Raw genomic sequence first — 16,193 nt, forward strand, 5'->3', positions numbered from 1 at the left:
GAAATGCCACTGATTTTTGTACATTGAATGTGTAGCCTGACACGGTGCTATATTGCCTAATAACTTCCAGTAGTTTTATGCTGGATTCTTAGGTTTTTCTATGAATACTATCATATCACCTGCAGATAATGAGAGCTTGATGTCTCCCTTTCTGATCTGTATTCCTTTGATTTCTTTCTCTTGCCTGATTACTATGGCAAGAACTTCCAATACTATGTTGAAGAGTAATGGTGACAGTGGACAGACTTGTCTAGTTCCCGATCTGAGGGGAAATACTACTGTCCATTGAGTATGATGTTGGCTGTAGGTTTGCTATATATAGATTTCACTGTCTTGAGGAATTTCCTATCTATTACAATTTTTTGTAGACTTTTGAGCATGAATGGTTGTTGGATTTTGTCAAAGGTTTTCTCTGCATCTATTGAGATAATCATGTGGTTTTTGGCTTTGCTTTTATTGATGTGGTGAATGACATTGATTGACTTACATATGTTGAACCAGCCTTGCATTCCTGGGATAAATTCCACTTGGTCGTGATGAACAATCTTTTTGATATACTGTTGTATCAGATTGGCCAAGATAGTGTTTAATATTTTGGCATCTATATTCATCAGAGATATTGGTCTGTAGTTTTCCTTTTTTGTTGTGTCTCTCTCTGCTTTTGGTATCAGGATGATGTTGTCTTTATAGAAGGTGGAAGGGAGTGTTCCTGTTTCTTCAATCTTATGGAAAAGCCTAGAAGTATAGGTATTAACTGTTTCCTGAAAGTTTTGTAGAATTCTTTTGTGAATCCATCTGGTCCAGGAATTTTGTTGGTTTTTTTAGTTTTTCTTGGTTCAGTTTTGGAAGAGCATATGTTTCTAAGAATCCTTCCAAATTTTCTATCTTGGTGGTGTATAGTTCTTCATAGAAGTTTTGCATGATTTTCTGGATTTGTGTGGTGTCAGTTGTGATATCTCCTCTATTGTTTACAATTCTATTAATTTGAGTTCTCTCCCTTTTTTGTTTAGTGAGTCTGGCTAGGGGTTTGTCAATCTTGTTTAATTTTTTCAAAGAACCAACATTTGGCTTCATTGATCTTTTATATGGTTCTTTTATTTTTGATGTTGTTTATTTCTGCTCTAATTTTAGTGATTTCTGTCCTTCTGGTTGCTTTAGGGTTCCTTTGTTCCTCTTCCTCTAAGTCCTTATGTTGAGCATTAAGGTTGTTTATTTGAGCTTTTTCTTGTTGTTTGATATGTGATTGTATGGCTATGAGTTTCCCTCTCAGTACTGCTTTAGCTGTGTCCCAGATATTTTGGTAGCTTGTGTCTTTATTTTCATTTTTTTCTAGGAACATTTGAATTTCTTGCTTGAGTGTTGCTCTGACCCAGTGGTTCTTAAGGAGCATATTCTTTAGTTTCCAAATTCTGTGTCTTTTAATAATTTTCTGTTTGTTGTTAAATGTTAGCTTTACTCCACTGTGGTCTGAGAAGATACTTGGGATGATTTCAATGCTCTTGAATTTGTTGATGCTGTCTCTGTGGCCTAACATGTGGTCTATCCTTGAGTATGTGTTGTGTGGATTTGAAAAGAATGTGTATTCCAGTTTTGGGGGTGAAGAACTCTGAAAATGTCCAAGAGGTCTAATCTGTCCATCTCTTCATTTGATTCTCTTGTTTCTTTGTTGATTCTCTGCTTTGTTGATCTGTCTAGGTGTGAGTGTGGGGTGTTAAAAGTCTCCCACTATTATTGTATTACTATTGATGTATTTTTGAAGTTCTTTGAGAAGGTCCTTGATGTATTTAGATGGTCCCTCATTGGGTGCATAGATGTTAATAATTGTTTTTTTTTTAATTTTTATTTTATTTTATTTTTTAAAATTTTTATTTAAGAAAGGATTAATGAACAAAAACATAAGGTAGGTGGGGTACAACTCCACACAATTCCCACCACCCAATCCCCATAACACACCCCCTCCCATGGTAGCTTTCCCATTCTCTAGCCCTCTGGGAGCATGGACCCAGGGTCGTTGAGGGTTGCAGAAGGTAGAAGGTCTGGCTTCTGTAATTGCTTCCCCGCTGAACATGGGCGTTGACTGGTCAGTCCATACTCCCAGTCTGCCTCTCTCTTTCCCTAGTAAGGTGTGTCTCTGGGGAAGCTGAGCTCCAGGACACATTGGTGGGGTCTTCAATCCAGGGAAGCCTGGCCAGCATCCTGGTGGCATCTGGAACCTGGTGATTGAAAAGAGAGTTGACATATGAAGCCAAACAATTTGTTGAGCAATCATGGATCCCAAGCTTGGAATAGTGGAGAGGAAGTGTTAGGGAGGTACTCACTGCAAACTCGAGTGTACTTCTGCTTTCAGGCATATATTTTTTAGTAGTTTATGGATACGTGTGCACATAAGCTCTCTCTCACAGTAACTGGTGTATATCTAGATTATGGGACTTTGTTAGAAAGTGAACTACCTGAGATGAAATTAGAGTGTACTATTAAAGGAAAGGTCTCACCCGAGTAATCAAGTTGAAGGGGTGTCATTCCACACGTGAAGTCTCTGGACACAGTCTGAGGTGAAGCATGTTGAGGTGGCAATCGTTGCTTTGGTTAGGTTGTGATCGGTGGATGCAATATTATTTGGTTTGGATTGGGAGATGCATACGGGAAAGTGGGCCCTATCCAAGGGTTCCAGGACTGAGGGAAGTAGGGGCTCTATAGTAAAGATGTGAGGTTCCTGCTGTCTTAGGGTTCAAAAAGACAATCGATAGTTAATATTATCATCACATTATTTGTTAATTGGGTTAACTTTGAAAAGTCCCTTTGTTATGGTTTGCTGTACAGTACCCAGTATCTTGTATATAGCTGTGCTATTGGATGCTTCTAATCTACTTGGTCTAGGCTTTTGAGAGAGTCCGCATATCAAATACATAGCCTATATATTAAAAAGATTCAGTTTGTCTTTTGAGAAACTTTGAGACATACAATTGATTTCCCCCTCTCATATTAATTAACTAATGATTTATATGTCTACATTTTGCTAGGAGTGTACATAAACACCATTCCCACCACCAAAGGACTGTGTTAATTCTTCTTCGCTGATTGATCCTCTAATCATTATGTAATGACTTTACCTATCTTTTACTTAATTTAAAATCTATTGTGTCCGAGATGAGAATGGCTGTTCCTGCCCTTTTTTGTGGTCCATTAGCCTGTATGATAGTTTTCCATCCTTTCACTTTACGTTGTGTCAATCTTTTTGAGCCAGATTGGATTCTTGCAAGCAGCATATGATTGGGTTATATTTTCTGATCCATCCTCCCACTCTGTGCCTTTTGATGGGTTAGGTTAAACCATTGACATTTACTGATATTATAAATTTAATGTATTGCATTGCCATTATTCAACCTCTTTCTTAGTTTTCTCTAGCTCATCCTCTGTCTGGCTAATTCTGTTTTCTGCTTCTATTAGTCTGCTTTCCCTTCCCTCAGCTTCTTTCTTCAGTTCAGCTATTTCAGCTTTCTGTTCTCTAATTGCCTCAAGGTAGTTAGTATTTTCCTTGAGGGTCTCATCTATTATTTCCCTAATACTGCTTCCTTTCTTCCAAAGTTGTTTTCATTTCTGTTATTAATAAGTTTATTATTGCTTGCATACTTTTCTTATCTATGGTTACTTCTGGCAGATTTGTAGTTTCTTCTGGACTCTTGTCTTCATTCATTGGAGTAGCAGTTTTATTTGCTCTTGATCTACCCATTTTTTATTAATATGTTTTTTATTTTTATGTTCTTTTGTTCCTCAGTTGTTGTGTTTTGAGTACAAGCCATGCTATACCAAATACCTTTATGACAAATGCAATCACCACCCTCAGAAATTACTATAGTAACTGAAGCAAGAATTGAAGCAGCTTAACCAATACAACCCCACAATGTCTCCAGTTCAAGAAAAAATAGCAACCAAATCCAAATGAAAAAGAAAGAGAAAGAAAAAAGGGAATACAGGAATAGACAATTATGCAAATCTACTGTCCACTGTAAATTCTAAGGGCAGCAAGAGGAGAAAGGGAAGTAGAGCAGAGACACACACACAAAGAGAGTCCACTCTGAGTCAGATTTCTTCCCTGAAATAATTCACAAATGAGTATCAGTGACTCAGGAAGCAGAGGAAGAAGGAAAGAAGAAAGGAAGACAGGGTATAAAGAGAAAAGAAAAATAAACAGTAAAAAAAAGAGTAGTGAAAGAAGAGTTGTGTGTGTGTGTGTGTGTGTGTGTGTTTAATTAGCTAGGAGGACAGAGTAGGGGGAGAGTGAATAGAGGAGGTATGAAGAGTGAGACAAGTTCCTCTCATAATGGATAAGACACTCAGTCACCTATCAATGGAAAATATACTAAGAATTAATTTTGGTTTGATTGAAAAAGAAAGAAACAAACAAACAAACTTCCAGGCAGTCCTTCCCAGGCAGGGTGAGGCTTTGCCACTCCAATTGGGCCTAAATCCCTTACTCAATGAAAAAATAAATAGCCAAGGTATTCTGAAAGGAACAGGATTGGAATGGCACCCCTGATGAGCCAGGAATCTTGGTAAACAAAAAAGGTCAGTGGGGAGCCTGCTAGCAGCAGCTCCCTACCCCCAGGGTCTAGTTATGGGGGTGAGGGGGATAGAAATAGTCAAAAAATTTCCTTTCTTTTTGCTCTATTTTCTAACCCAAATTGAGCTATAGTCACCTTCTTGGTGTCATGCTTAGAATGTCTTGTTCGTTGTCCTACTGAAGGCCAGGATCCAATGCTTTCCAGCAGTTGTCAGAGCTTAAGCCAGCAGCTGCTTCAGAGTCCTCATTTTGGCTCTGCCCCCCAAACTGGGATTTTTAGTGCTGCACCTTGAGCTTTACACCACCTGTGCTTAACCTGCTGCACTACCGCCCAACTCCCACAAAATAGAATTTTAAAATGGCTCAAACAAGAAAGAATATCTAATTAATTATAACAATACAACTGACAGAATATTTTTTAATTTTTATTTGGTGAGTTAACGAATTATAGTACATTTTCTACCATGTGTATGGTTTCCAAGTTCTGCATAATTGCTGTCTAATACATACTCTTACCCCTCTCCATCATGGACCCCAGATCCCTCTACTTTCAGACTTTCTATTTCCATTCCCTCTCCAGAGTCACCCAGTCCATATTTCATCCAGTTTTCTCCTTTATGTCTCTAAAGTTCCACCTACATGTGGAGTCATCCAGTATTCATCCCTCTCTGTCTGATCTACCCCAATCAACACTTTTCTTGTTTCCAGTGAAGGTGAGGCAAGGATTGAGATTTTTAGACTTTCTTTTCTGTTCTCTAGGTCTTTGATAGTTGACTTTGGTTCAGCAACATTGGTAATTTATATTCTACCTCATATTACCTCATTTGGAGTTACAGTTCCTTTACTTCTTTTCCTGTAGAACTCCCTTCAGTAATTCTTGCCAATGTTAGTGATGGTGAATTCCTTTAGTTGCTATGTCTGGGTAGCTTTTGAACTCTCCTTAATACTTGAAGTATAGTTTGGCAGGATAGAGTACTCATGACTGATAAATCTTTTTTTAAAAGATTTTTTAATATTTATTTATTCCATTTTGTTGCCCTTGTTGTTTTATTATTGTAATTATTATTGTTGTTGATACTGATGTCATTGTTGTTGAATAAGACAGAGAGAAATGGAGAGAGGAGGGGAAGACAGAGAGGAGGAGAGAATGGCAGTTTAATACACAATACCATCTTTTGCTAGAACTGAGCAAGCATCTGGTCCAGTCTCTTTTTAGCTTCCATCTCTGTCATTCTTTCTCTATGTTGTAGAAAATAATTCCGTTTTAAAAACAAAAAAATTAATAAAGCGAAACAATGGTACATATCATGTAAAAAGAAAATTTTATATTACCTAAAACCTATAGTAAAGATATAAACTACAGCTATGAATACATTAAATCACAGCAATATGCATAAAGAAAAGCAAAAGGATATTTAGTACGAAATGCAAACATTGTAGTGGTAGGAAATGTAATTCATTTTTCTTTAGTTCATGACTAGTCAGGTGATCAAAAATTATGCAACAGGGTGAATGACTTAACAATATTGACCTGACTTGTATTATAGAACACAATATACATAAATGTACAAAGAAAATTCATATTTAAATACTCACACAATATTGAGGAAAATGGTTACATGTATATAGGACAATTAAGTATACTCCCCCTTCCATCCCCTTCCATATAATCTCACCAAACTATAATAGCAGTCAGTTTTTAGTAATGGTGTGCTGGGTAATCAAAACCACCTTCCATACTGGGGTAACTAAAAAAAAATAAATGAATGAAGCATAAAGAAAAAATCCAATAGCTTTCTTGAAACTTTTAAGACACTTAGACATTCAGGTCAAAATTTTGGAGAAGAAAAATACTTAGTACTCGTATTCATTTTTATCTCAAGAATAACTGCTGACCTGAAAGAAAGAAATCTAAACTGAGCAGAAGTTGTGGTCCTAAAAGTTAAGTAGGAAGAAATTCAAAATTCTGGCTGTCCTAGTGACTTTGTTGACCACAACTACCTAGCATTAATTTGGGGTACCAAGTGTTGTGCACTAATAACCTTAGACCCAAAACTTAACCAGCTGTCCATTGTGCAAGAAATTTTTCTCACTTCAAATCATTCTGAGGCACATAGTGATACAGCACTCAGAAGAATGCCAGTGGCTTAGAAAGAACCAGTATAGTCACTAGAGGCAGCAGAAGATGTAAAACAAACCCAATGAACCTATGTATATATCCATCAGAAAAGATGAGAATGTCCTTTTATTTAAGCTCTAGCTGCCTTCTTTGTATTCAGATTTCTCTGAGGTTTTCCATGAATAGAAACATAGTACATCCATAACTCTATCTTGGGTTTGCCTTATTAATAGATGCCCATTAAATTTTTCATTCCAATCATACTTTGCTATTAGAAAATGGTAATACTTATACCATGGTCTGTGTGTATTGATAAGTAAAAATCTCAACAATATAAAGAAAGTCATTAAATTATTTAAGTTCCTCAGAATAAATCATATAAGGGAAAAATGATTTGACTTAGGGAGACGTATCATAATGGGAGAAGACAAAGTTTCAAGTGAGAAAACCAGCTTTATGCCAACTTATCCAGAAAGACCAATTACTAGGCTTTTAAATGTGACCCTCAGAGTAACATTGCCCAACAATAAAGTGTGACAGACTGTTGCTTGAAGAGTATGAATGTACCAGTACACTTCACACATACCAGTATTCTGTAGTCCCTCTGAGACCGGAAAGTGAGATATGCCCGTTTTCTCGTTGAATAATAAAATTGATATTTATGCAGTAGTACCGGTTAAGGCAGAAATCTAATTACTGAACTAATTAATACATTTGAGTGGTACACACCAAATATACAGGAGGAAAACAGTGGAGAGTTGCTCAATTGCCCTTTGTGAATGACATTTCACCTCCTTTGAAACCTGGTGAGTTCTAGGGACCCTAGGGTATACAAGCAGCTTTGTTTTGGTTACTGATGATTAGGATTTAGCAGCCTGAATTCTTTTTTAATTTTTTTTTAGTTTAAAAAGGAAACATTGACAAAACCATAGGATAAGAGGGGTATAGCTTCACACAATTCCCACCACCAGAACTCTGTATCCCATCTCCTCCCCTGATAGCTTTCCTATTCTTTATCCCTCTGGGAGTATGGATCCAAGGTCATTGTGGGAGGCAGAAGGTGGAAGGTCTGACTTCTGTAATTGCTTCCCCGTTGAACATGGGCATTGACAGGTCGATCCATACTCCCAGCCTGTCTCTCTCTTTCCCTAGTGGGTAAGGGATCTGGGGAAGTGGAGCTCCAGGTCACATTGGTGGGGTTGTCTGTCTAGGGAAGTCTGGTCGGCATCATGCTAGCATCTGGAGCCTGGTGGTTGACAAGAGCCTTAACATACAAAGCCAAACAAATTGTTGAAAATCATGGACCTATGGGCTGGAATAGTGCAGTTGAAGAGTTGAGGGGAGAAATCGTCCATTTTGTAGATAGCTAGTGGGCATATTTTAGTTATATTCCAAAGGGCCTGTGGCTATACTAGGTTTTTTTTTTTCCTTTTTCTTTTTGCCCCTGAGCCTGAAATCTGATATGCCAGTGAATCCAAGTTATTGTCTGGGAAGATGATGTCATGACTGGGAAAAGGACCAGAAAGCTTGATCAGGGAAGAGAGTAGCCTCTAATATAGGAAAGAGGTATAAATATTGTTGACTGTAAACCTCATCGATTTGATGTGATCAGCCTGCATTCTATATATCTTAAAAATATAGCTTTCTCAGAGAGCCAGGCTGGGAGTATGGCTCAACCTGTCAACGTCTATGTTCATCGGGGAAGCAATTACGGAAGCAGGACCTTCCACCTTCTGCATCCCACAATGACCTTGGGTCCATACTCCCAGAGGGTTAAAAAATAGGAAAGCTTTCAAAGGAGGGGATGGGATACAGAGTTATGGTGGTGGGAATTGTGTGGAGTTGTACCCCTCTTATCCTATGGTTTTGTCAGTGTTTCCTTTTTTTTTTTTTTAGATTTGTCTTTTTATCCACTTTTTTAATTGGGGAATTAATGTTTTATATTCATCAGTAAGTACAATAGTTTGTTCATGCATAACATTCCACAGTTTCCCATATAACAATACAACCCCCACTAGGTCCTCTGATTCCTTCTTGGACCTGTATTCTCCCCACCCACCCTGCCAGAGTCTTTTACTTTGGTGCGATACACCAATTCCGTTTCAGGTTCTACTTGTGTTTTCTTTTCTGATCTTGTTTTTCAACTTCTGCCTGAGAGTGAGATCATCCCATATTCATCCTTCTGTTTCTGACTTATTTCACTCAACATGATTTTGTCAAGGTCCATCCAAAATTGGCTGAAAATGGTGAAGTCACCATTTTTTACAGCTGAGTAGTATTCCATTGTGTATATATACCACAACTTGCTCAGCCACTCATCTGTTGTTGGACACCTGGGTTGCTTCCAGGTTTTGGCTATTACAAATTGTGCTGCCAAGAACATATGTGTACACAGATCTTTTTGGATGGATATGTTGGGTTCCTTAGGATATATCCCCAGGAGAGGAATTGTAGGATCATAGGGTAAGTCCATTTCTAGCCTTCTGAGAGTTCTCCAGACTGTTCTCCACAGAGGCTGGACCAATTGACATTCCCACCAGCAGTGTAGGAGGGTTCCTTTGACCCCACACCCTCTCCAGCATTTTCTGCTGTTACCTTTTCTGATGTATGACATTCTCACAGGAGTGAACTGGTATCTCATTGTTGTCTTTATTTGCATTTCTCTAACAATCAGAGACTTGGAGCATTTTTTCATGTGTTTCTCGGCCTTTTTGATCCCTTCTGTGGTGAATATTCATTCCATGTCCTCCCCCCATTTTTGGATGGTGTTATTTGTTTTCTTGTTGTTGAGTTTGGCAAGCTCTTTATATATGTTGGTTATTAAACTCTTGTCTGATGTATGGCATGTAAAGATATTCTCCCATTCTGTGAGGGGTCTCTTGGTTTGGGTAGTGGTTTCTTTTGCTGTACAGAAGCTTTTTAATATGATGTAGTCCCATAGGTTTATACTTGCCTTAGTCTTCTTTGTAATTGGATTCCTTTCATTGAAGATGTCTTTAAAATTTATGTGGAAAAGAGTTATGCCAATATTTTCTTCTAAGTATCTGATAGTTTGTGGTCTAACATCCAAGTCCTTGATCCACTTGGAATTTACTTTTGTATTTGTTGAAACACAGTGGTTCAGTTTCATTCTTCTGCATGTTTCAACCCATTGTTTCCAACACCATTTGTTGAAGAGACTCTGGTTTCCCCATTTAATAGTCTGAGCCCCTTTGTCAAAGATTAGATGTCCATAGGTGTGGGGGCTCACTTCTGGGCCCTCAATTCTATTCCACTGGTCAGTGTGTCTATTCGTGTTCCGGTACCAAGCAGTTTTGATGACAATGGCCCTATAATACAATTTGAGATCTGGGAGTGTGATGCCTCCGGTTCTGTTCTTTTTTCTCAAGATTGTTTTGGCAATTCTAGGTCTTTTCTGGTTCCAGATAAACATTTTGTAGCATTTGTTCTATTCTCCTAAAAAATATACTTGGGATCTTGATGGGGATAGCATTAAATTTGTATATGGCTCTGGGTAGTATATTCATTTTGATGATGTTAAGTCTTCCAACCCATGAACATGGAATATCTTCCCACTTCTTTGTGTCTTTTTCAATTTCCTTGAGTAGTGACTCATAATTTTCAGTATACAAGTCTTTCACTTCTTTGATTAGGTTTACTCCTAGATATTTTATTGTTTTTGTTGCTATAGTAAAAGGAATTGATTTCTGGATTTCAATTTCTTCTAGCTTAGTGTTTGCATAGAGGAATGCCACTGACTTTTGAATGTTAATTTTGTAGTCTGACACCTTACTGTATTTCCAGATGATTTCCAAAAGCTTCTTGCTGGATTCCTTAGGTTTTTCTGTGTATACTATCATGTCATCTGCAAATAAGGAGAGTTTGACTTCTTCTCTTCCCATCTGTATCCCTTTAATTCCTTGCTCCTGCCTGATTGCTATGGCAAGAACTTCCAACATTATGTTGAATAGTAATGGTGATAGTGGGCAGCCCTGTCTAGTACCTGATCTGAGTGGAAATGCTTCCAGTTTTTCACCATTGAGTATGATGTTGGCTGTAGGTTTGCTATATAGAGACTCCACTATCTTCAGAAATTTTCCATTTTTCCCATTTTTTGTAGTGTTTTGATCATAAAGGGATGTATTTTGTCAAAGGCTTTCTCTGCATCTATTGATATGACCATGTGGTTTTTGGTCTTGCTTTTGTTGATGTGGTGGATCACATTGACTGATTTACATATATTAAACCAACCTTGCATGCCTGGGATAAACCCCACTTGGTCATGATGAACAATCTTTTTAATATACTTCTGTATCCAGTTGGGTAGAATTTTGTTCAGTATTGTAGCATCTATGTTCATCAGAGATATTGGTCTGTAGTTTTCTTTTTTGGTTGTGTCCCTGTCTGCTTTTAGTATCAGAGTGATGTTAGCTTCATAAAAGCTGGCAGGGAGTATTCTAGTGTCTTCAATCTTCTGGAAGACTTTTAAAAGCAGAGGTATTAGTTCTTTTTTGAAGGTTTTGTGGAATTCATTTGTAAAACCATCTGGTCCAGGACGTTTATTTTTGGGGAGATTTTTGATAACTGTTTCAATTTCATTGGCTGTGATGGGCCTGTTCATGTTATCTACTTCCTCTTTACTTAGTTTTGGAAGTTGGTAGGTATCTAGGAAATCATCCATTTCTTCCAGGTTCTCTAGCTTGGTGGCATATAGTTGTTCATAGAAGCCTCACATGATATGTTGAATTTCTGCGGTGTCTGTTGTTATATCTCCTCTTTCATTTACTATCCGATTTATTTGGGTCTTCTCCCTTTTTTGTTTTGTGAGTCTGGCTAAAGGTTTGTCGATTTTTTTCACTCTTTCGAAGAACCAACATTTACTTTCATTGATCTTTTGTATGGTTTTCTTATTCTCAATGTTATTTATTTCTTCCCTAACTTTAGTGATTTCTGTCCTTCTGGTTGCTTTAGGGTTCCTTTGTTCTTCTTCTAGGTCTTTAAGATATGCAATTAGACTGTTTATTTGTACTTTTTCTTGTTTCCTAATGTGTGCTTATATAGCTATGAACTTCCCTCTCAGTACTGCCTTAGCTGTGTCCCAAATATTTTGATAACTTGTGTCTTCATTTTCATTGAACACTTGAAACATTTTGATTTCTTCCTTGATTTCCTCTTTGACCCAGAAGTTGTTAAGAAGTATACTATTGAGCTTCCACATTTTGGGACTCAGTGTTTCCTTTTTATATAAAAAAAAAAAGATAGCTTTCTAGTTAACACAGTTTTAGAAGGTGTTTTAATTCCACATGGAGCTTAGTAACTGACTTTCTCTTGGTTCAGACCCACTTTAAAGACTTTATTTTGATTCTGAAATTCCATTTCCCCTTGGTCTTAAGGGTAAATTAACATTCCATTTAGGAAATAACTTTACTGGTGTAGGATTTCAGTCTTGGCTAGAAAGACTTTATTGTTTGCTTTATTTTCTACCAAGCTGGCCTCATTTATTTTTTTAATCTGAGGGCATTTGGTAGGAAAATTAAAAAAATAACATAAAACTTTGCTGGGGTTAATCACTTTTTAAAGATATAACAATATATCCCTACTCTGTAGAATGAATCTGTAGAGACTATTCTGCAAAGATCAAACCTAGGTGGTTGTTAAATAGCTAAAACATGCAAGTAGAATATGTTTTTCTATAAGTAGACCTTTTATTTCATTTGAATGATACTTTCACCTAAGTAACTTTCTATTTGTTTTATTTCTTCTGATTCCAAATAATAAAGTACAAAAGACAGTTAGAATTCAGATATTTCTTCTTATGTGTTATAAAATTGGGTGTGAGAGACTGATATCATTAGATAGCTTCACAAAGAAGTGTATGGCATCATCTAATGTAGAGGCACCAGAAATAGCCTGAGTTCAGAATCTGCTACTTATTATACATTTGGTGTTGTGAAAAGAGAATCAACACAGGGCTCTGGTTCATCCTTTATGAGAATAGGTATAACTATACTACCTGCTTTAGAAAATACTAATAATTGTGATAATATAATGAATTACTGTATGCAAAGTACTCAATATTGATAAATGTCAAATAAATGTTAGTTGGAATCATTATCTACTAGTGATTAATAATAGTTATATTAATCATGACATGCTGCAAATGAGAAGATGTGTGAAAGGCAACTGGAGTGAGCATCATGGAAGGAAAGTAGAGTTAATGAAAATATGGCAATGAGAAGGAGTACTACAAGTGAATAATTCAAGAATTGCAAAGGATGTAGGTGATGGAAAGGTTGCAGTATAGGACAAGGGGAAAGGCTGAAGAAAATCTATCACCACTCAGCCCTTCAATTCAACTTCTTTCATTCACTTTGTGAATATAGTGATAAAAACTGATAAGGCACAAGGTCATTTTTCCAAATCATAAGACTTAGTCATTTCTTGCCTTCACTTGTACCTTTTCTTTCTTATTTATCATGAAATTCCTCTCTCTTTCTGCATAATTGTCAAACTGGAGCAGCCATTCTAATATTTTATTTCTATATCTCCTTGCATTTACCACTCACACAGCTGATTGTATTTTTAAAAATTGTCTTATCTGTAGAGCTCTAACCATGAACTTTCACCTTTCTATGACTCTTTCTAGTACAAGGCGTGTGGATAATTCCAACACCAGGCTGGTGGTCCAAATTGAAAAAGATCCAGGTAAGAAAATATCTTTTCTCCTTTTAAACATTTATTTTATTTTTCGCCACCATGGTTATTAATGGGGCTGAGTGTTTGCACAACTCCACTGTTCTCAGTGGACCTCTTTTTAAAAACAGAAGGTGAGAGACATAGAATGATAGAACCATAGTAATACTTTACTGCTCCTGCAGATACTTCTATGTGGTGACTTGGGACTTGAAACTGGGTCCTAGTGTGTGCTCTATCAGGTAAGTCACCTGCTGCCCCCCAACTTTCTATTTTATTATGTAGACATATAGGTGGATTACATCAATCTATAAAGGAGAATTTAGTACTCATTCTTTCTTATCACCATTGATTGTAAAATTCAACTAAAAATAAACAGATCAAGTCTGATTTCATTTGGAAACGTGTTCCTACATTATCTAGTATTGATACCCTGTTCAGTACTGAATAAAAGCACTTTGGTTTGTATATGTAAATGTCAGTTCAAGACAATAAAGCTTACTCAGTATGGATCTCTTTTTGAAGTCATTTACTAGTTGGGAATAGTTGTTTATAGTATAGTTGTTGCCACATGGGTATAATTATCTCCTTTCTATGTTGAATGTCTGCAAAGCACTCCTACATCAAACTTAGGTACTTTTTTTTTTAACAGTATTGGTCTTTAAGCAAAAGATTGTTTGGAAAAAATATTAGCAGTATGAAGTACTAAAATGCAAACCATACTAGGATCAGGGGTCCAGAACCACAAGTTTTCAGAAACTTACATTAACATTAGACTATAGAGGGATTTACCTACTAGACCATTATTTTAAGTTTTACTTACATAAACTGTCTCATTTAAAAACATTCTACTGGGGGTCGGGTGCACTGGGTTAAGTGCACATAATATGAAGCACAAGGACCTGCGCAAGGATCCAGATTCAAGCCCTGGCTTCCCACCTGCTGGAGGGTTCCTTCACAAATTGTGAAGCAGGTCTGCAGGTGTCTCTCTGCTTCTTTTCCTCTCTATATCCCCCTCCCCTCTCAATTTATATCTGTCATATCCAATAAAAAATGAAAAGTGGCTGCCAGGAGCAAAGGATTCATAGTGCCCTTACCAAGCCCCAGCAGTAACCCTGGAGGCAAAAAAACAAAAACATTCTACCTCGGGACTGGGTGGTAGTGCATCTGGTTGAGCACACACATTACAGTGCACAAGGACCCTGGTTCAAGCTCCTGGCCCCTGTCTGCAGGAGGCAGCTTCTCTAGTGCTGAAGCAGGTCTGCAAGTGTCTGTCTTTATCTCCCTTTCCCTCTCAGTTTCTCTCCATCTTTAGCAAAAATAAATAAAAACATTCCACCTAGTTTTTAATATAAGAAAGTAAAATTTACCTAATTTCTATTTACTTTTATTTTTCTTTGCTTTGATTTGCTTTGCTTTCTTTCTTTTTCTTTTTTTTTTTTAGTTGCCCCCAGGGTTATTGTTGAGGCTTGGTAGCTGCATCATGAATTCACTGATCCTAGTGTTCCTTTTATTCCTTTTTCTTTTCTTTTTGTTTGATATGACAGAGAGAAATTGACAGGGGAAGGGGGGATAGGGAGAGAGAAAAAAGACAGCTTTAGTACTGCTTCACCATTTGTGAAGATTCCCTGCTGCAGGTGTGGCTAGGGACTCAAACCTGGGTTCTTGCACATAGTATGTGCACTCAGTTGAGTGTCCACAGCTCAGCTCTTGCTTTATATTTTTACTCAACCTTCTGTCTTCCTATTACAAATTTTTCTCTGAAAAAAAATTGTTTTGTGTTCATTACTTATATTTAAATTGCATATACATTATTAACTTGAAATTTGAAAAAAGCCTGAAAATCAGGTTTGTATAGTTGTTAACTTTATGTCAGTACAATAAGTATCTGGACAAAATTGTTTTATCTTCATCTAATTATACTGACAAATAGTGTATTCTAAAATCTCCATTCTTTTTAATCAGCTCCAGATAAATCTAATATATATATATATATATATGCTTTATTAACACAGAGAATTATAACTTTTCACTATAAACGTGGATACAGTTTCATTTACATATTATAGTTCAACTCCAGTTATCATAACATTTTATTTTGAATTGTTGAGGAAGTGTTTAGTCTTTAATACCTGATTATATTGTAACTCCTTTAAGAGTATGTGTATCGTGGTTTGGGAGGTGGCGCAGTGGATAAAGCACTGGATTCTCAAGCATGAGGTCCCGAGTTCTGTCCCTGGCAGCACATGTATTGGAGTGGTATCTAGTTCTTTCTCTCTCTCCTCTTACCTTTCTCATTAATAATAAATAAAATCTTTTTTAAAAAGTATATGTATCATTTTGAGCAAGGTGAGGAAAATAAGTGAAAATGTAAAAAAATTAATATTGTTTACATTTTCTTGATTATATTGGAGTTATTTGTATTCCATGTGCAGACAAATTGGACATCCTAAATCACTTATTTTCAAATAATATTTTTACTTATTTAAATTTACTCTTACTTTGTTTTTACTATTATTATTACTGGGGGATTAACAATTTATAGTAAATACAGTTGGTACATGTGTAAAATTTCTCAGTTTTCTACAAAATGTTCTCACCCCCAGCCTAGGTCTTCCTCCACCGTCTTTCACTAACACCTGAAAAAACCCACCTCTCCCTATGGTCCTTTACTTTGGTGCATTACACCAAATCCAGTCTAAGTTCTGCTTGTGTTTCCCTTTCTGTTCTTATTTCTCAACTTCTATCTGTGAGTAATACCATTTCATATTCATCCTTCTCTTTTTGGCCTATCTCCTTTAACATGATTCCTTCAAGCTC

The 16,193-nt window shown here is 36.8% G+C and overlaps 1 protein-coding gene across 1 annotated transcript in view; it reads left to right on the forward strand.

The window, feature by feature from the left end:
* The window catches only part of PCNX2 (pecanex 2), a 345,728-nt gene that overhangs the window by 228,752 nt on the left and 100,783 nt on the right, over positions 1–16,193 (forward strand). Inside the window, exon 24 of the mRNA XM_007522914.3 lies at positions 13,327–13,385. Coding sequence (XP_007522976.2) covers positions 13,327–13,385 — 59 coding nt within the window. The remainder of the gene's footprint in view (positions 1–13,326; positions 13,386–16,193) is intronic.

Source organism: Erinaceus europaeus, chromosome 6 (assembly GCF_950295315.1).
Source record: "Erinaceus europaeus chromosome 6, mEriEur2.1, whole genome shotgun sequence".
Lineage (NCBI taxonomy): Eukaryota > Metazoa > Chordata > Mammalia > Eulipotyphla > Erinaceidae > Erinaceus > Erinaceus europaeus.